This window comes from Leucoraja erinacea, chromosome 4 (assembly GCF_028641065.1).
Source record: "Leucoraja erinacea ecotype New England chromosome 4, Leri_hhj_1, whole genome shotgun sequence".
Taxonomy (NCBI): domain Eukaryota; kingdom Metazoa; phylum Chordata; class Chondrichthyes; order Rajiformes; family Rajidae; genus Leucoraja; species Leucoraja erinaceus.
This window is the reverse complement of record NC_073380.1, coordinates 59,519,058-59,540,222: the sequence shown is the minus strand read 5'-3', so window position 1 is coordinate 59,540,222 and position 21,165 is coordinate 59,519,058. Positions and strand designations below refer to the sequence as shown.

General features: G+C 48.5%; 1 protein-coding gene across 2 annotated transcripts; it reads left to right on the top strand.

Moving 5' to 3' along the window:
- The first annotated feature begins 616 nt into the window (after positions 1 to 616).
- LOC129696464 (T-complex protein 1 subunit zeta-like) lies at positions 617 to 5,289 on the top strand. Of its 2 annotated transcripts, none has more exons than XM_055634382.1 (2): positions 617 to 1,260; positions 3,405 to 5,289. In XM_055634382.1, the coding sequence occupies exon 2, from the start codon at positions 3,466 to 3,468 to the stop codon at positions 5,038 to 5,040; it is 1,575 nt and encodes a 524-aa protein (XP_055490357.1). In that variant the 5' UTR covers positions 617 to 1,260; positions 3,405 to 3,465; the 3' UTR covers positions 5,041 to 5,289. The 2 variants fall into 2 exon arrangements, with proteins under 2 accessions (XP_055490357.1, XP_055490358.1); XM_055634383.1 differs by having other exon boundaries at positions 617 to 1,331.
- Positions 5,290 to 21,165: the final 15,876 nt, after the last annotated feature.

Genomic DNA, 21,165 nt, shown 5'->3' with positions numbered 1-21,165 from the left:
AGCAGTGTTGCGGCTTTACAGTGCCAGAGACAGGGTTCAATCCTGACCACGGGCGCTGTCTGTACGGAGTTTGTAAGTTCTCCCCGTGACCTGTGTGGGGTTTCTCTCTGGGTGCTCTGGTTTCCTCCCACACTCCAAAGATGTACAGGTTTGTAGATTAATTCATTTCGGTAAAATTATAAATTGTGTGTAGGATAGTGCTAGCCTATAGAGATCCCTGGTCAGCGCAGACTCAGTGGGATGAAGAGCCTGTTCCCTGCTGTAACTGTAAACTAAACGGAACTAAACTTAAAATATTTAGTACTTTACTTTTTGCATTACCTGTTGTACTTGTGTATGGCTTGAATGTACTCATGGACGATATGATTTGCCTGGATAGTTTAGGTTAGTTTATTTTATTATTGTCATGTGTATGCTTTGGTTTGCGTGCTATCCATTCAAAGAAAAGTCTATGCATGATTACAATCCACAGTGCACACATAAAGGATAAAGGCTACAGCATTTAGTACAAGACATAACATTGAGGTCCAATAAAGTTTGATTAAAGATAGTTCAAAGGTCTCCAATGAGGTAGATGGGAGGTCAGGACCACACTTTACTTGGCGAGAGGGGGGTCAAGGAAAGAGCGTTCACGTCGCGGCCCTGTTTTCACCAATCTTTCCACCACCACCGACAAGCACAAGACGCCGTTGTATGCAGATGCCAAGAAGTGTGCTCAGCTTTGGCTGAACAATTTCTAATCTTGTGATGTGGACTCGATAAGAAGTTGATGGTTTAGTTGCCTGATGACAGCTGGGGCGAAACTGTCCCTGAATCTGGAGGCGTGTCACACTATTTCAAACTTCTGTACCTCTTGCCTGATGGGAGGGGGGAGAAGAGAGTGAGACTGGTCCTTGATTATACGGGTGTACAAGACCACGATTAGATTAGGTCGGTAAATCTGGAGGTATGCGTCTTCTAACTGCTGTATCTCTTGCTGGATGGGATAGGGGAGAAGAGGGAGGAGTGACCAGGGTGGGCCGGTCCTTTTTCACTGCATCTTGGCACAGGTGACAATAATAAACTGATACCATGCTGCCTGATGCACTGAGTGTTTGTGGCATGTTCTGCTTCTGATTCAGATCCCAACCTCCATGTGTGCTGTTGCCAGCGACAATGCTCGATATCCTATCCTGCTTGTGAGGATGTGAGTGAGTCATTATTGAGACTACTTCCTTGTGTTGCACAGTTTGAACTGCTGCTGTGGCAGGGTTGCAGCAAGTAAGTACATCGGCAAAGCAAGTGCAATAACGTTGCAAATTGTTTTTGGTGCAAGGAGACAAGATAAGAAGGTGATAGTGCTCTGTATGTAGCTGGCTATGCTCACACCATGCGGGACTGGACGGGAGAAGTTTATTTTATTTTAGTTTAGTTTATTTAGAAGTATGAAAAAGCACACCTCCAGATTCAGGAACAGTTTCTTTCCCGCTGTCATCGGGCAACTAAATTAGCCTACCACAACTAGGGAGAAGTACTGAACTAGTATCTAGCTCTTTGATGACCCTTGGACTATCCTTGATCGGGCTCTGCTGGCTTTATCTTGCACTAAATGTTATTGCCTTATCATGTGTCTGTACACTGTAAATGGCTCCACTGTAATCATGTTTTGTCTTTCTGCTGACTGTTTAGCACGCAACAAAAGCTTTTCACTGTACCACGGTACACGTGACAAAAGATTAAACTAACTAAACTAAACCTTCACTATCGTCCTGTTCGTTCTTCTTAACTAACTACATTTCTCCTCACAACAACCTTCCTCTTAACTATTTAGTGGGAGTCCCCAACTTCAGTTTAGTTTAGTTTATTATTGTTTGTGTTTTTCATTGTGACAAGTTGCTGGTGATATTTACTCCTGGCAAGTTGAAGCTTGCAACCATCTCTACTTCAACGCCGTCAATCAAGAGTCAAGAGTCAAGAGTCAAGAGTCTTGACTCTTTATTATTTTTATTATTTTCTGTCTTGTTTTTAAGTTTTTGTTATTTTATGTTGGGGTGTGTGTGTGTGCCATTGAGGGGGGGGGGGGGGTGGGGGCATATCGGGGAAACTTTTTAAAATCTCCCTGCACTGGAGACCCGACCTTCTCAGGTCGGGTTTCCGTTGTCGTTGAGGCCGCAACGAGGAGCGGCCTCCAACAGGGGGAAGCCAGGGACTCAGGTGCTACAACTCACTGTCGCCGTCGCGGGGCTGGCCGAGTCCGGAGCGGTTGGAGCGGTGGAGGAGCGCTGCTGCTGCTGCTGCCGCTGCTGCTGCTGCTTCTGCTGAGTCGGAGGCTGCTGCTGAGTCGGAGGCTGCTGCTGCGGGTCTGCGGACAGCGGCGCCGGGAGCCCGCGGATCCCTAGAGAGAGACCGCTTTTCGGGGCTCCTGCAACGACGAATTCTCCCGCCCGAGTTGCGGGGTCGAAGAGCTCCTGGAGCGGGGCCTAACACCATTGCCCCGCGCGGCTGGAACGGCCGCGGGACTTTACGAGCGCACACCGGGGGCTCCAACACCAAGACCCGGTGTGCGACCTCGCACCACCCGGCGTGGCTTCAATGGCCGCGGGACAATCGCCATCGCCAGCCGGGGGCTTTGACTTTGACTCTGACATCGGGGGGGAGAGAGTGCAGTGGAGAGATAAGTTTTTTTTGGCCTTCCATCACAGCTATGTGATGGATGTTTATGTAAAATGTAATTATGTTGTGTCTGGGGTCTATTTGTGTGTAATGTATGGCTGCAGAAACGGCATTTCGTTTGGACCTCTAGGGGTCCAAATGACAATTAAATTGACTCTTGACTCTTGACTCTTAAAGCACAATGTTATAGAAAATATATTGTCAAGCTGGAAAAGATGCAGAGATGATTTACGAGGATGTTGCCAGGGCTAAAGGGCCTGAACTATAGGGAGAGGTTGAGCAGGCTATGCCCTTATTCCTTGGAGCGCAGGAAGATGAGGGAAGAACTTATAGAGACGTACAAAATCATGAGAGGAATAGGTCGGGTAAATGCACAGAGTCGCTTGACCAGATTTGGGGAATTGAGAACCAGAGTTTTAAGGTGAAGGGTTAAAGAATTAATAGGAACACGAGGGGTCACTCGAAAGGTGATGGGTGTATGGAACGAGCTGCCGGAGGTGGTAATTAAGGTACTGTAGTACCATCACAACGTTTAAGAAACAATTAGACAGTTGCATGGATAGGACAGGTTTAGAGGGATATGGGCTAAACGTCGGCAGGTGGGATTAGTGTAGATGGGACATGTTGCTCGGTGTGGGCGTTGGGCCGAAGCATGGTCGTGTTATATGACTCTATGAATCTATAAACTGTGACTCTGTGACTATAACTCATAACTCAATAACTATGATGCTATGACTCTATGACTCCCCCAGCTCCTGGTCTTGGCCACAGGATAAAGTGACCGGTCAGTGCCACCGTGCTGAAGCCACGGCAATGTGGCGGAGACGAGCGGCAGAAGAGGCTCTCGCCATCAACGTCACGGCGGCCAGGGCTTTGCAGGAGCTGCTGAAGAGCAGCCTGGGACCGCGGGGCACGGTGAAGATGCTGGTGTCCGAGGCCGGTGAGGTGAGGATGACCAAGAGTGGAGGGGCCCTCCTGCGGGAGATGCGGCTGCAACATCCCACCGCCTCCCTCGTTGCCCAGGCGGCGGTGACCATGGGCGACACCGCGGGTGACGGCGTCATCTCCGTGGTGCTGCTGGTGGGTGAGATGCTGAGGCGGGCCGAGATCCTCGTCTCGGAGGGTGTCCACCCCAGGCTCATCGTGGAGGGGCTGGAGGCGGCCAAGGAGGAAGCCATCGGTTGCCTGGATGAGTTGTGGGAGGACCAGGAGGACTCCATCATGAGGAAGGTGGCACGGACTTCTCTTGGCACCAAGCTCTGCCCAATGCTGGCCGAGGGTCTGACCCAGCTGGTGGTGGAGGCCGTGATGGCCATCTCTCACCGGAGGGAGCCGGTGGACCTGAGGCTGGTGGGACTGGTGGAGATGAGTCAGGGGATGGAGTTGGACACAACGCTGGTCAAGGGGCTGGTGCTGGAGCACGGTGCCCGTCACCCTGGCATGAGGAGGCGGGTGGAGGACGCCTTCATCCTTGGCCTCAACATGGCGTTGGAGCTCGGGAGGCCGAGGGACAACGCCAGCTGCTTCCACAAGGACGTGGAGGATCGGGAGAGCTTCACGAAGGCGGAGAGACGCACTGCCCAAGAGAAAGTGGACAAGATCCTTGCGCTGAAGAGGGAGGTGTGTGGCCACTCGGGCAAGGGCTTTGTGGTGGTCAACCAGAAGGGTATTGACCCATTGGCGCTGGAGGAACTCGCCAGGGAAGGTGTGGTGGCTCTGAGGAGAACCAAGAGGAGCGACATGGAGAGGTTGCCCCTGGCCTGCGGTGGACAGACAGTGAGCTCTGTGGTGGAGCTGACCACGGAGATCCTGGGCCAGGCCGGCCTGGTGCACCAGCAGACCATGGGGGAGAGGACGTACACCTTCATCGAAGGATGCCACAACCCCCGCTCGGTGACGGTGGTGATCAGAGGCCCCAACCAGCACGTCACCGGCCAGCTCCGGGAAGCCGTGCGGTGCGGCATGTTGGCGGTGAAGAACACCTTCGAGGACGGGTGTGCCATGCCCGGTGCGGGGGCGGTGGAGATACGCATTGGTAACTGGCTGGCCAACCACGCCCAGCCCAAGGTGAAGGGCGCGGCCAGGCTGGGCTTCCGTGCTTTCGCCGATGCCATCCTCGTCATTCCAAAGACACTGGCACAGAACGCGGGCTACCACCCCCAGGAGACGGTGGGCAAGGCTCTGGAGGCGGAGGAGAGGACCACACTCCCGGTGGGCATCGATCTGTCCACCGGCGGGCTGGTGGAAGGTTGGGAAACCCCCGTCTGGGATAACGCCACGGTCAAACACCAACTGATACACACCAGCACCGCCATAGTCCGCAACATTCTGCTGGTGGACAACATTGTCACAACAGGAGCGACAAAGTCTCCAAAGAGTCATATATAGGAGCAACACAAGGTGCTGGAGTAACTCAGCGGCTCAGGCAGCATCTCTGGAGAATATGAATAGGTAATGTTTCAGGATGGAAACCTTCTTCAGCCCAACTCCATCCAAGCTAATCTCATTTGTCTGCGTTTGGCAATATCTCTCTAAGCCATGTTTGCTATCCATGTACCTGTCCAAATGTTTCATTAACTGTAATTGCACCCGCCCTATGTTCCATATATGCACCGAGTAAAAGGGTTCTCTATTAAATCAGGTTTATTTTCATTCTTTCCCCTCTCACCTGCAACATATGCCATGTAGTTGCACACTCGCCTATGATAGTGGTGTTGAAGAGGCTTTTAGATGGGAATATAGGGGTATGGATTACGAGCAGGCAGATGAGATAGATCCTGGCATCTCATTTGGCATAGATATTGTGGGCCAAAGGGCCTGTCCCTGTGCAGCGCCAGAGTCCCGGCTTCGATCCCGACTACGGGTGCTGTCTGTACGGAGTTTGTACGTTCTCCCTGTGACCGTGTGGGTTTTCTCCGGATGCTTGGGCTTCCACCCACACTCCAAAGTCGTGTGGATTTGTAGGTTAATTGGTTTCTGTAAATTGTCCCTAGTGTGTAGGATGTGAAACTGGGATAACGTAGAACTAGTGTGCGGATGATTGATGGTCGGCTCGGAATCAGTGGGCTGAAGGGCCTGTTTCCACTCTGCACCTCTAAAGTAAACTAACTCGGGGCCGGGAACCTACTTCAACCAGCATCTGCAGTTCCTTGTTTCTCTAACTTTAAAACCATTTTCACTGAATCCTGATCACAATAGACAATAGACAATACAGATAAATCCTTAAGCAATATTCATCTACCTAAAGATGCAATAATGTGTAGTAATGTTAATTGTAAAGATATGAAGCATAGGAGAGATATCTGCTCCATGTATAATGATATAGTAAGCGCCTTATATGTAGGCAGTAAGCCCTACTGCAAGAATATAAATATAAGACACATAACATCAGACCTGGCTGGAATAAGCATGTAGCTGAGTATCACACTGAAGCCCGTGAAGCCACCAAATCATGGGCTATGGCAGGTAGACCCAGACAGGGGCCTGTGTTTGAGCACAAGAACCTCACTAATGCAAGGTATAAGTGTGCTGTTCGCTTCATCTGTAAAAATGAGCAAGCTATGAGGGCTGATTCCATGGCTAAGAAGCTCCTAAGTAACAATGCTACAGATTTTTGGAAGGAAGTGAGAGCTCTTAACAGTTGCAAAACATCTCTACCATGTACTGTAGATGGAATCTCCGGAACAGCTAATATCGCGGAGTTATGGCGACAACATTATAGCACTTTATTCAACTGTCCAAGGTGACTTGTATAGGGTGGACAATATTGAAAGTAATAACTCGATGGTGATTATGTCACATGAGGTGTATCATGCCATGAACAAGCTGTCCAACAACAAAGCAAGTGGTTTCGCCACGTACGTACAACAAGTAATCCTCCGTCAGTTTCACCACCTCCAACGTGACCCCACCACTCGCCACATCTTCTCATCTCCCCCCATATCTGCCTTCCGCAAAGACCGCTCCCTCCATAACTCCCTTGTCAATTCTTCCCTTCCCTCTCGTACCACCCCCTCCCCGGACACTTTCCCTTGCAACCGCAAGAGACGCAACACTTGTGCCTTTACCTCCCCCCTTGACTCAGTTCAAGGACCCAAGCAGTCGTTCCAGGTGCGACAGAGGTTCACCTACATCTCCTCCAACCTCATCTATTGCATCCGCTGCTCTAGATGTCAGCAGATCTATATCGGTGAGACCAAGCGGAGGTTGGGCGATCGTTTCGCCGAACACCTCCGCTCGGTCCGCAATAACCAAGTTGACCTCCCGGTGGCTCAGCACTTCAACTCCCCCTCCCACTCCGTCTCCGACCTCTCTGTCCTGGGTCTCCTCCATGGCCACAGCGAGCACACCGGAAATTGGAGGAACAGCACCTCATATTCCGCTTGGGGAGTCTGCATCCTGGGGGCATGAACATCGAATTCTCCCAATTTTGTTAGTCCTTGCTCTCCTCCCCTTCATCAGTCACCCAGCTGTCTCCTCCCATCCCCCAGCCTTCGGGCACCTCCTCCTTTTTCCTTTCTTGTCCCTCCCCCCCCCTCCCCCCTCAGCCCCATTTGGGGTTAGCAATGGTGTTAGACAAGAGGGAATTTTGTCCCCAGTCCTTTTTAATCTATATATTGATGATCTGTCTAAACAATTGAAAGCCTGTTATACTGGGTGCGTGATTGGTACTATTCTAGTGAACCATATTATGTATGCAGATGATCTTGTGGTCTTTAGTCCATCTAGCGCTGGTCTCCAGCAGCTCCTTACTATAGGTTCTGTGTATGGTGTGGAACATGACATTAAATATAATGTTAGTAAGAGTGCTGTTATGATCTGTAGAACCAAAGAGGATAAATGTCTAAAATATCCTGATTTTAAATTGTCTGACAATAATCTCAGTGTCTGTAATACGATAAAATATCTAGGGCATATTATTACAGAACAAATGACAGATGATGAGGATATTTATACCAACGACGCATGCTGTATGTACAGGCGAATATTCTCTTGCGTAAATTTGGTGCGTGTGCAGATGTGGTGAAGATGTCACTATTTAGAGCATACTGCACACCACTCTACACTGCGCACCTGTGGTCGAACTATTTAAAGACAAGTTTGCAGAGACTAAAGATGGCATATAACGATGCCATGAGAACACTGCTAAGGAAACCTAGATGGTGTAGTGCCAGTAATATGTTTGTGGCTGCAGGAGTCAGCACTTTAGGGACAATCGACAGGGACAATCTAGAGACAGCCATCAAGGCTGTGCTACCTGCCGATCACCAACCCCTCACACTCACCCCCTACGACGTGTACGTGGCACTGAGTAGGACTAATGCACGTAAGGCTGCTGGCCCTGACGGCATCCCCGGGCGCGTGCTCAGTGCCTGTGATGCGCAGCTGACAGACGTCTGGACTGACATCTTCAACCTGTCACTTGCCCAAGCAGTTGTCCCCACTTGCCTTAAAGCCACCTCCATCGTGCCAGTGCCAAAACACTCCACTGCGGCAAGCCTCAACGACTTCCGCCCAGTTGCACTTACCCCCATCATCACCAAGTGCTTCGAGAGGCTGGTCCTGGCACACCTCAAAAGCTGCCTACCCCCCACACTGGATCCCTATCAGTTTGCCTACCGCAAGAACAGAGTACGGAGGATGCCATCTCAACGGCACTTCACTCCGCCCTCTCCCACCTTGACAACAGAGACACTTATGTAAGAATGCTGTTCATCGATTACAGCTCAGCATTCAACACCATTATTCCATCAAAACTTATCACCAAACTCGGTAACCTGGGCATCGACCCCTCCCTCTGCACTGGATACTGGACTTTCTAACCAACAGACCCCAGTCTGTGAGGTTAGACAAACACACCTCTTCAACCCTCACCCTGAACACCGGCGTTCCTCAGGGCTGTGTGCTGAGCCCCCTCCTCTACTCCCTCTTCACCTATGACTGCACACCTGTACATGGTACTAACACCATCATCAAGTATGCAGATGATACAACGGTGATTGGCCTCATCAGCAACAACGATGAGCTGGCCTACAGGGAGGAGGTCCAGCACTTAGCACCATGGTGCGCTGACAACAACCTGCCCCTTAACTCCAAGAAGACCAAGGAGCTCATTGTAGACTTCAGGAAGTCCAGAGGCGGCACGCACACCCCCATCCACATTAACGGGACGGAGGTGGAACGTGTTTCTAGCTTCAGGTTCCTGGGAGTCAACAACTCCGATGACCTCTCTTGGACCCACAATACCTTTACTTTCTGATCAAGAAGCTCATCAGCGTCTCTTCTTGCTGAGGAGACTGAAGAAGGTCCATCTGTCTCCTCAGATCCTGGTGAACTTCTACTAGCTGCACCATCGAGAGCATCCTTACCAACTGCATCACAGTATGGTATGGCAACTGCTCTGTCTCCGACCGGAAGGCATTGCAGAGGGTGGTGAAAATTGCCCAACGCATCACTGGTTCCTCGCTCCCCTCCATTGAGTCTGTCCAAAGCAAGCGCTGTCTGCGGAGGGCACTCAGCATCGCCAAGGACTGCTCTCACCCCAACCATGGACTGTTTACCCTCCTACCATCCGGGAGGCGCTACAGGTCTCTCCGTTTCCGAACCAGCAGGTCGAGGAACAGCTTCTTTCCGGCGGCTGTCACTCTACTCAACAACGTACCTCGGTGACTGCCAATCATCCCCCCCCGGACACTTATTATTTTTTTTTAATTCAAATCGTTTGCTATGTCGCTCTTCAAGGGAGATGCTAAATGCATTTCGTTGTCTCTGTACTGTACACTGACAATGACAATTAAAATTGAATCTGAATCTGAATCTGAATCTGAATCTGAATCTTTAGAAGCTATCCTAAGACACCACATGTATAAATTCATTTGCAGGATAAATGACTCTAAAAATGTGCTTATTGTGGCCTTGACAAACATAAGGGTTAGCACTACACGCTACGTATCCCAGCTGTGGAGACACTGGTATCGTTGTCTCGTTGTAGGACATTGATCATCTTTTAATCTGGATTTTTAACTTATGTATTGTGGGGTTTTTTTGGGTTTTTTTTTTAATAAATATAAATTATGATGTTTTAATGTGATATTCCAAGATTTTATATGTATTTATGATATTTGATATGCAATGCATTTTTAATGTAATGTTGCCCCTTGTCTGGACCTTGACTTCGTAATAAAGTTTATTATTATTAATAGGTGCAGGAGTAGGCCATTCGGCCCTTCGAACCAGCACCGCCATTCAATGTGATCATGGCTGATCATCGTCAATCAGTACCCCGTTCCTGCCTTCTCCCCATGTCCCCTGACTCCGCTATCTTTAAGAGCCCTATCAACCTCACTTGAAAGTATCCAGAGAACCGGCCTCCAATGCCCTCTGAGGCAGAGAATTCCACAGACTCACAATTCTCTGTGTGAAAAAGTTGTTTCCTCATCTCCGTTCTAAATGCCTTTCCCCTTATTCTTAAAACTGTGGCCCCTGGTTCTGGACTCCCCCAATATCGGGAACATGTTTCCTGCATCTAGCGTCTCCAAACCCTTAATAAAATTATATGTTTCAATAAGATCCCCTCTCATTAATTCCAGAGTGTACAAGCCCAGCCGTTCCATTCTTTCAGCATATGACAGTCCCACCATCCCGGGAATTAACCTTGTAAACCTACGCTGCACTCCCTCAATAACAAGAATGTCCTTCCTCAAATTAGGGGACCAAAACTGCACACAATACTCTTGGTGTGGTCGCACTAGGGCCCTATACAACTGCAGAAGTACACAACTCCTCTTGTTATGAAGGCCATTCGCTTTCGACACTGCCTGCTGTACCTGCATGCTGATGTACAAGGACCCCCAGATCCCGATGTATTTCCCCTTTTCCCAACTTGACACCATTTAGATAGTAATCTGCCTTCCTGTTTTTGCAACCAAAGTGGATAACCTCACATTTATCCGCATTAAACTGCATCTGCCATGCATCTGTCCACTCATTGAACCTGTCCAAGTCACCCTGCATTCTCATAGCATCCTCCTCACAGTTCACACTGCCACCTAGCTTTGTGTCATCTGCAAATTTGCTAATGTTATTTTGAATCCCTTCATCCAAATCATTGATGTATATTGTAAATAGCTGCGGACCCAGCACCGAGCCTTGCGGTACCCCACTAGTCACTGCCTGCCATTCTGAAAGGGACCCGTTAATCCCTACTCTTTGTTTCCTGTCTGCCAACCAATTTTCTATCCATATCAGCACTCTACCCCCAATACCATGTGCCCTAATTTTGCCCACTAATCTCCTATGTGGGACCTTATCAAATGCTTTCTGAAAGTCCAGGTACACTACATCCACTGGCTCTCCCTTGTCCATTTTCCTAGTTACATCCTCAAAAAATTCTTGAAGATTAGTCAAGCATGATTTCCCCTTCGTAAATCCATGCTGACTTGGACCAATCCTGTTACTGCTATCCAAATGTGCCACTATTTCATCTTTTATGATTGACTCCAGCATCTTCCCCGCCACTGATATCAGGCTAACTGGTCTATAATTCCCTGTTTTCTCTCTCCTGCCTTTATTAAAAAGTGGGATAACATTAGCTACCCTCCAATCCACAGGAACTGATCCTGAATCTATAGAACATTGGGAAATGAACACCAATGCATTCACGATTTCTGGAGCCACTTCCTTAAGTACCCTGGGATGCAGACCATCAGGCCCTGGGGATTTATCAGCCTTCAGTCCCATCAGTCTACCCAACACCATTTCCCGCCTAATGTGGATTTCCTTCAGTTCCTCTGCCACCCCAGATCCTCTGGCCACTAGTACATCAGGAAGATTGTTTGTGTCCTCCTTAGAGAAGACGGATCCAAAGAACCTGTTCAACTCATCTGCCATTTCCTTGTTCCCCATAATAAATTCACTTTTTCAGTCTTCAAGGGACCAACTTTGGTCTTAACTATAGACAATAGACAATAGGTACAGGAGTAAGCCATTCGGCCCTTTGAGCCAGCACCGCCATTCAATGTGATCATGACTGATCATTCCCAATTAGTACCCTGTTCCTGACTTCTCCCCATAATCCCCTGACTCCACTGTCTTTAAGAGCTCTATCTAGCTCTCTCTTGAAAGTATCCAGAGAACCGGCCTCCACCGCCCTCTGAGGCAGAGAATTACACACTCACAACTCTGTGTGAAAAGGTGTTTCCTCATCTCCATTCTAAATTGCTTACTCAACTAATTTTTTCCTCTTCACATACCTAAAGAAGCTTTTACTATCCTCCTTTATATTTTTGGCTAGCTTACCTTCGTACCAAATCTTTTCTCCCCGTATTGCCTTTTTAGTTATCTTCTGTTGTTCTTTAAACATTGCCCAATCCTCTTGCTCAATCCTCTTCCTCACCTCTTGCTCAAATCCTCTTTAATCATTACCCAATCCTTATTTGCCAGCAATAAGAGTTTCTCCTTATTCGCCCATCAGTTCCCTGGTGAGACTGTAAACCACATTTAATAAACAATACGGAAGGGTGCAGGTTATTTTCACTTAAATCCCCTTTTAAGAATATACTGTAGGAAGAGTGAATGTGTATTCTGCTGCCTCCCTTTGAAATAAACTTCAATTAGCAATGTTTATTTATAGAAATTCCTCATTCTTCAGTTGGAGAGATTTCTCCCTTCCCCCAGTAACCAAAACCATTTACTCGATTGAGATTAGCAAGCAAGCTATTGTAGCCACAACAGTTGTGCAAGGCAAGAGAAGCTGTACTTAGCAGCGGGCAGGATGAATGACGGGCTCTGTTCCCTTGTTCCCCATTACTCCTCTTTGTCAAATGGGACCAGCATAGATGAGGTACCTTGGTCGGCATGGACGGGTTGGGCCGAAGGGCCTGTTTCCGTGCTGTATGGCACTACGAGCATGGACAGAGAGGCAAACAGTTCCTGGAGCTGTTCTTTCATCATAGTGGTGCAGCTGACAGAGCTGCTAACTCACAGCGCCTGAGACCTGGGTCCGGATCCAGTATCTGTACTTCATCGAGTCTAAACTCCCTCCTCACACTGATTTAAAACAATTTTAATCTCCACATAATAAATTCTATCGTACTATATCAGACTTTTCCAGAGGCCACTTTAATCACATATTAAGGATGGCACAGTGGTGTAGTGGTAGAGTTGCTGCCTCACAGCACCAGAGACCCAGGTTCGATTCTGACCTCGAGTGCTGTCTGTGGAGTTTAAACGTTCTCCCTCGGATCATGTGGGTTTCCTCCGGGTGCTCAGGTTTTCTCCCATATCTCAAAGACGTGCGGATTTGTAGGCTAATTGGCCTCTGTAAATTGCCATTGGTGTGTGAGGAATGGCTACGAGAGTGAGATAACATCATGAGAACAGGTGATGGATGGTCGGCGGGGACTCAATGGCCGCAGGGCTTGTTTCCATGCTCTATCGCTAACCTTGGAATGGAGATAAAAGTAGAGCAAGATGATGTAGCAGGCTCTGGTAGCTCCATCACATAACAGGAGCCTGCTACACAGTGAAATCTGGGTCTTCCAGTGGCTGAGGAGACAGCAACAAAAGGAGCGAGATACAACACCATGTCCAAGGCTGTTTTAAAATCTCAAAGCAGAAGAAATGTTTTATGGTTGTGAAAAGGTGGTGCAGTGGTGGAGTTGCTGCCTTACAGCGCTAGAGACCCGGGTTGCAGTCTGTGTGGAGTTTCCACGTCCTCCCTGTAACCGCGTGGGTTTTCTCCGGGTGCTCCGGTTTCTTCCCACATCCCAAAGACGTACAGGTTTGTAGGTTAATTGGCTTTGATAAAATTATTAAACTGTCCCTAGTGTGTAGGATATTGTTAATGTACAGAGATCGCTGGTCGGCACGGACTCAGTGGGCCGAAGGACCTGTTCCCACACTGTATCTCTAAACTAAACTAAACTAAACTAATCTAAACTAAACTAAATGCATTCCAAAAATGTCCAGTGTGGAAATGTCAAATATTAGAGGGCATTGCGTTACATTTAGAGGGGCAAAGTTTAAAGAAGATTTGTGGGCAGGTTTTTACGTGGAGAGTGGTGAGTGCCTGGGGTGGAGGATGAGGCAGATTGGCGGTCGGAAAGGAAGAGTTGCTGTCTTACAGCGCCAGAGACCAGTGATCGATCCTGACTACGGGTGCTGGCTGTACGGAGCTTTTTCACATTCTCCCCGTGACCGTGTGGGTTTTCACCGGGTGCTCCGGTTTCCTCCCACACTCCAAAGATGCACAGGTTAGTAGGTTAATTGGCTTGTGTAAATTTGTAAATTGTCCTTAGTGTGTAGGATAGTGCTAGTATACAGCGTGATCGCTGGTTGGCGCGGACTCGGTGGACAAAGGGCTTGTTTCCGTGCTATATTTTTAGTCTAAAGTGTAAATGAAAGTGTGAATGCTTCTGCTTTGTTTCCCCAGAGTTCAGATTAGTTTAGAGATACAGCACGGAATCAGGCCATTCGGCACTCCGAACCTGCTCTGACCTGCGATAACCCGTACACTAGTTCTTTCCTACACACATTAGGGACAATATTTTTTTTTACAGAAGCCAATTAACTTACAAACCTGTATGTCTTTGGAATGTGTGGGGGAAACCAGGGCACCCAGAGAAAACCCACGCGGTCACTAGGAGAATGTGCAAACCCCATACAAACAGTACCTGTAGTCAGGATTGATCCTGGGTCTCTGGTGCTGTAATGAAGCAACTCTACTGCTGCACCACCGTGCCATTACTCCAGTACTTTGCCTCTCCTTTTGTTCTAAAGTTAGAACCAGGCTTCAGGGAAAATAGGTATCAAACAATTTATAAACGCAGAAAATCAAAATTCGATTCTGCAAATGTTGATCTTTAGTCGGAGATTGAAAGACTTTTCAAGACCAGAGAAATCTGGATTGATGCCGGGTCTCTGGCGCTGTGAGGCAGCAGCTCTATCGTTGCGCCACTGTGCCACCCTCTGTGTGTGTTTACGGAGGAAGGGGTCTGTTTGCAGGCTGGAGACCAGGAGACAGGCAGCTGAGAGCATCAAATGACTGGTTCAAATCCCGGTCTGAGCAGAGTCTTTCACACACCCTCTATCCTCCTGCAGCTGTTGATGGGCTGTGGAGGTCCTCTGACACCTGCCACACTGCACACACCCAGTAACAGGAGGCTCCGTGCATCTTCTAAATTTAGCATTGGGCATTAGCTGCAGTTTATAGACGTAAAAAATAAGTTATTGCTTCAGATTCTTCCCTATTTAGAGAAGCATAAAATAAATGCAGATGACAGAAGCATGCCTTAGCTATGCTGAAACTTGTATGTTATTTGCAAGCCAATTACATGATAATAATAATCACCACAAGTATATTCATCGCCTTCAGGTAATGCATGGTTCATAATTACTGAGGCTCCACCAAAGTTTATAGATCATAGATAGATGCAAAGTACTGGAGTAACTCAGCGGGTCTCAGTGGGCAGCATCTCTAGAGAAAAAGGAAGGGTGACGTTTAGGGTCCTGAGAGCTTCTTCGGATGCTGCCTGACCCACTGAGCACTTTTTGTCTTTCTATATACCAGCATCTACAGTTCCTTTCTACACCATATCATAGATACTGTGCATAGATTATAGAACAGGAACAGGAACAGGCACTTAGGATCAAAATACTTTGGATCAAAATATCCGTATTGAACATGATGCCAAGATACCAGTCTGAAGAATGGTCCTGACCTGAAACGTCACCTATCAATGTTCTCCACAGATGCTGCCTGACCTGCTGCATTACTCCAGCATTTTGTGTCTTTTTTTTGTAAAACAGCATCTGCAATTCCTTTTTTCCTAGATTCTAAACTAATCTCACCTGCCTGCCCGTGATCCATGCCTCTCAATATCCATGTGTCTAACCAAAAGACTCTTAAATGCCTCCTCCACCAATGTTGGCGGATAGTTCCAGGAACCCACCACTTTCTGTGTGAGAAACTTACCCCGCACATCTCCTTTAACCTTTTCCCCTCTCACCTTAAAGATATGCCCTCTAGACTTTGACATTGCCACGCTGGGAAAAAGGTTCTGACTACGCTATGTATGCCTCGCATAGATATTTCTATATTGCCGTTCCAGGCACCCACCACCCTCTGTGTAAAACAACATTGCTCTGCTTAGCTATGCGTAGCTATGGGCACACGCATGGGCCCCAGCTATGCCTGCCTATTTGTAGGTTACGTCGAGCAATCCTTGTTCAATACGTACCAGGGCCCCATCCCCGACCTCTACCTCCGCTACATCGACGACTGCTTTGGTGCCACCTCCTGCACCCGCACACAACTGACTGACTTCATCCACTTCACCACTAACTTCCATCCGGCACTCAAATACACCTGGACCATCTCCGACACTTCCCTACCATTCCTTGACCTCACTATCTCCATTGCAGGTGATAGACTTCTAACCGACATACACTATAAACCCACTGACTCCCATGGCTATCTGGACTACACTTCTTCCCACCCTGCTTCCTGTAAGGACTCCATCCCCTACTCCCAATTCCTCCGTCTACGCCGCATCTGCTCCACGGATGAGGCGTTCCACACCAGGACATCTGAAATGTCCTCACTATTCAGGGAACGGGGGTTCCCCTCCTCCACCATAAATGAGGCTTGCACCAGGGTCTCTTCCATACCCCGCAACACTGCTCTCTCTCCCCATCCCCGCACTCGCAACAAGGGCCGAGTCCCCCTAGTCCTCACCTTTCACCCCACCAGCCGTCACATACAAAAAGTAATCCTCCGTCAGTTTCGCCACCTCCAACGTGACCCCACCACTCGCCACATCTTCCCATCTCCCCCCATATCTGCCTTCCGCAAAGACCGCTCCCTCCATAACTCCCTTGTCAATTCTTCCCTTCCCTCTCGGTCCACCCCCTCCCCGGGCACTTTCCCTTGCAACCGCAAGAGATGCAACACTTGTCCCTTTACCTCCCCCCTCGACTCCGTTCAAGGACCCAAGCAATCGTTCCAGGTGCGACAGAGGTTTACCTGCATCTCTTCCAACCTCATCTATTGCGTCCGCTGCTCTAGATGTCAGCAGATCTATATCGGTGAGACCAAGCGGAGGTTGGGCGATCGTTTCGCCGAACACCTCCGCTCGGTCCGCAATAACCAAGCTGACCTCCTGGTGGCTCAGCACTTCAACTCCCCCTCCCACTCCGCCTCCGACCTCTCTGTCCTGGGTCTCCTCCATGGCCACAGCGAGCAGCACCGGAAATTGGAGGAACAGCACCTCATATTCCGTTTGGGGAGTCTGCACCCCGGGGGCATGAACATCGAATTCTCCCAATTTTGTTAGTCCTTGCTGTCTCCTCCCCTTCCTTAGCCCCCCTGCTGTCTCCTCCCACCCTCCAGCCTTCTGGCTACTCCTCCTCTTCCCTTTCTTGTCCCCACCCACCCCCGCCCCCGATCAGTCTGAAGAAGGGTTTCGGCCCGAAACGTTGCCTATCTCCTTCGCTCCATAGATGCTGCTGCACCCGCTGAGTTTCTCCAGCTTTTTTTTTGTGTAACCATTGCTCTGCACATTTCCGTTCATATATTTCTATAAGGTCCCTCCTCAGCCTCCAGCGCTCCAAAGAAAACAATCCAAGTTTGTCCAACCCTGAAAGAGGCCATTCGTGCCATCCATCCCGTTTAGGCTCCCTGTAATACTGTAATGAATGATAGCAGATCTTCTTCTGGGACCAGATTGATAAAGAGTCGCCACGTTCTAGCACCATCTCACCTCCCTTCGGTCTCAATCCTCTGAAAATACTTTTGTACAGATCTGGAATGATCTGTAATGATCAGAGAGAGCTATAGAAAATTAGAGTGGTCCTGACCTACCATCTACCTCATTGGAGACCATCGGACTATCTTTAATTGGACGTTACTGAACATTATCTTGCACTAAACATTATTCCCTTTGTCTGTACACTGTGGATGGCTTGACTGAAATCATGTATATGTCAGTCCGCTGACTGGATAGCACGCACCATAATAGTATCACTGTACCTTGGTACACATGACAATAAACTGAACTAAACTAAACTAAAATGGATACAATTTTGACTTTTAAAAGACATTTGCTCAGATATATAGATAGGAAGGATTTAGGGGGCTATGCGCCAAATGCAACTAACCTAATATGGCAACATGGTTGACATGGACAAGAGGGGCCTGTTCCAGTGCTGAATGGTCCTATGGGACATAAAAAGGGCCATTTGGCCCATCGGACCACCCTCCTTGCCCTATTCCCTCTAGCCCTGCAACTTATGCTAGCTTATCTGACCAGAAGCTCTACCGCTGCGCCACTGTGCTGCCCGAAATATAATATCAATTATATTACTTGAACATAAATCCTTCTGTGTGATCAGCTGGTCTCCAGTTTTAAATCCAGTCATGGATCTGAACAAACAAGTCACAGAGTGTGGGTGCTTAGTGTGGGCAGAGAGGCCTGGTGAGGCCATATCTCTCGCTGTGCTCTGCATTCCATGCATTCATGAAGCTTTACATCAGAAACAACGCTGCTCTCTGCATGCCTGCAATGGTCCGCAAAACACAGCTTCTTATCAACTGGCTGAAATAAAATCGACAGGAAACTCGAAACAAAAACCAACAGTTCCTTTCAAAATTGCATTTGGTTTGATCCTGTACTTTGAACATGAAATATGGCAACACAGGAACAGGCCCTTCGGCTCACAATGTCTGTGCCGAACATGATACCAGCTCCTCTCTGCCTGCACATGATTCATATCCGAGACCATGCCACCCATCGATCACCCATACACCAGTTCTATGTTATTACACCCACCGAGGCCATGCCGACCAGTGATCACTGCGTACACTAATTGGCTTTGGTAAAAAAACATAAATTTCCCCTAGTGTGCAGGATAGTGCTAGTGTATGTAATGTTCAATAGCCTAATGGTTGTTGAGAAGAAGCTGTTCCTGAACCTGGGCGTTACGGTTTTCAGGCTCCTATATCTTCTCCCCGATGGCAGGAGTGAAATGGCAGCGTGGCCAGGGTGGTGTGGGTCTCTAATGATGCTGGCTGCCATTCTGACTCATTGGGAATAATGAGCGGACAGCCTTGCTGTGCTTTCTCACTGCGGACACCAGCTGAGAGGAAATAACTCACCACCAGCTCAGGACACAGCTGTCAGCGTGATGCCCCTGTCCCTGTCAATCTCCCACCCACTTCACTCCTCACTGAACAGGGTCATTCCCCTTCCCCTCATCAGCCTCATCAGCCTCCTGGCACTTCCCAGTCTGAAGGTGTGAAAAACACGTAAAGATCCTGCACCCTCTGACATGTGTGTGTGTGTGTGTGTATGTGTGTGTGGAGCTCGTGTGTGTGCACATGTGTGTGTGTGTGTGTGTGTGTGTGTGTGTGTGTGTGTGTGTGTGTGTGTGTGTGTGTGTGTGTGTGTGTGTGTGTGTGTGTGTGTGTGTGTGTGTGTGTGTGTGTGTGTGTGTATGTGTGGAGCTCGTGTGTGTGTGTGTGTGTGTGTGAGCTCGTGTGTGTGCACATGTGTGTGTGTGTGTGTGTGTGTGTGGGTGTGTGTGTGTGTGTGTGTGTGAGTGCGTGCGCGCGTGTGTGTGTGTGTGTGTGTGTGTGTGTGTGTGTGTGTGTGTGTGTGTGTGTGTGTGTGTGTGTGTGTGTGTGTGAGTGTGCGCGTGTGTGTGTGTGTGTGTGTGTGTATGTGTGTGTGTGTGTGTGTGTGTGTGTGTGTGTGTGTGTGTGTGTGTGTGTGTGTGTGTGTGTGGTGTGTGTGTGTGTGTGTGTGTGTGTGTGTGTGTGTGTGCGTGTGTGTGTGCATGCGAGAGAGAGGCGGTGGGTTTCAAGTGTGTTGTTGATGTGTGTGTGTGTGAGATGGAGGCGGTGGGTATAAAGTGCGTAACCGTGCATGTATTTGCGCGTGTGTATATTTGTGTGTGAGAGAGACGGTGGAGGTTCAGGTGTGTATGTGTGGTTTTTAGTGAATTAATGCGTATCATGGCCAAGCTTCCTCACGGTGATCCCTGGAAGCGACGACGCGATGCACTCCGTGACACATCGGGCAACAATTCTGTCAACATGTTGGACAACGACGGAAGCCAACAGCGAGCTACATCGTCTGACACACGAGCGAACAAAGTGAATTGCTTTTTGTTGTTTCTATGTTATCTATGAGTAGTGTGTTGACAAGTGTGTTATGTTGCAGCTAGTGAGCTCTGTTGTCGGTACATATCACAATTACACACTCTTCACTTTTAAGACTTGAACAACAAAGTTCACCAGCACAGGGGTGGCACGGTGGCGCAGTGGTAGAGTTACTGCCTTACACTGTCAGAGACCCGGGTTTGATCCTGATTACAGGTACTGTCTGTAGGGAGTTTGTACGTTCTCCCTTTGACCACGTGGGTTTTCTCCGGGTGCTTCAGTTTCCTCCCACATGTTTGTTGGTTAATTGGTTTTGGTAAAATTGTAAATTGGCCCTCATGTATAGGATAGTGCCGATCGCTGGTCGACATGGACTCGGTGGGCCAAAGTGCCCACTTCCTCGCTGTATCTCTAACGTCTAAAGCACAGTAGCAGATTGAAGGAAATATGGAGAGGAAAAGCACAGAAGGAACATTTATGGCGGGTTTGGTGTGTTTCACGTTGGATGGAAGATTTCATCAATGCTTGAGGCCCTCATAGCGCTTGTAGATTCATTCATTCCTGTTGAAATATGATTCTTTCTCCTAATGCGCAAATATAACTCTGCAGGTACACAGCAGGTCAGGCAGCATCTAGGAAGGGAAATGGACAGATGATGTTTTGAGTCAGGACCCTTCTTCAGATGGATGGAGGGGAGAGGTGAGGGGAAGGGGGTGGAGCAAGAACTGGCAAGTGATAGGAGGATGCAGGTAAGGATGGATTGATTTTGTTGACTCACTTTACACTCCCCTCTCCTCCCTTAACCATATTTCTGTAAAAGCCATAATTTCCCAGTCCCTTGTACATTTACACACCTTGCCTTCACCCACCGTACCCGTCAGGCAGGACACAAAGTGCTGGAGTAACACAGCAGGTCAGGCAGCATCTCTTGTGAACATGTTTCGGGTCAGGATCCTTCTTCAGCCTTGAGCCTAAGCGTCATCTATCCGTGTCCTCCAGGGATGCAGCCTGACCCAGCAAGTTACTCCAGCATTTTATGTCTATTCTTGGTAAACCAGGATCTGCAGTTTCCTTATATGGAAACAAATGCAATTTAATCCAAGTCTTTCCTCGCTCCTTTGCCGTGCTCCTGCCTGTCTTGTCTATTGAACTTGCTATCATTCACTTCTCTATCAACCTCCAGCCTCACTGAAGCAGCTGGTAGAGTTACTGCCTCACAGCTCCAGAGACCTGGGTTAGATTCGGATCTTGGGTGCCGACCATGGAGAGCTGGCACGTTGCCATCAGGAAGAAGGTACATAAGCTTGAAATCTGGAACATCCAGGTTCAAGAACAGCTTCTTCCCCACAGCCATC

Bases quoted from the DNA above. Each gene is read 5' to 3' on its own strand.
- LOC129696464 (XM_055634382.1), top strand. From the start codon at position 3,466: ATGTGGCGGAGACGAGCGGCAGAAGAGGCTCTCGCCATCAACGTCACG.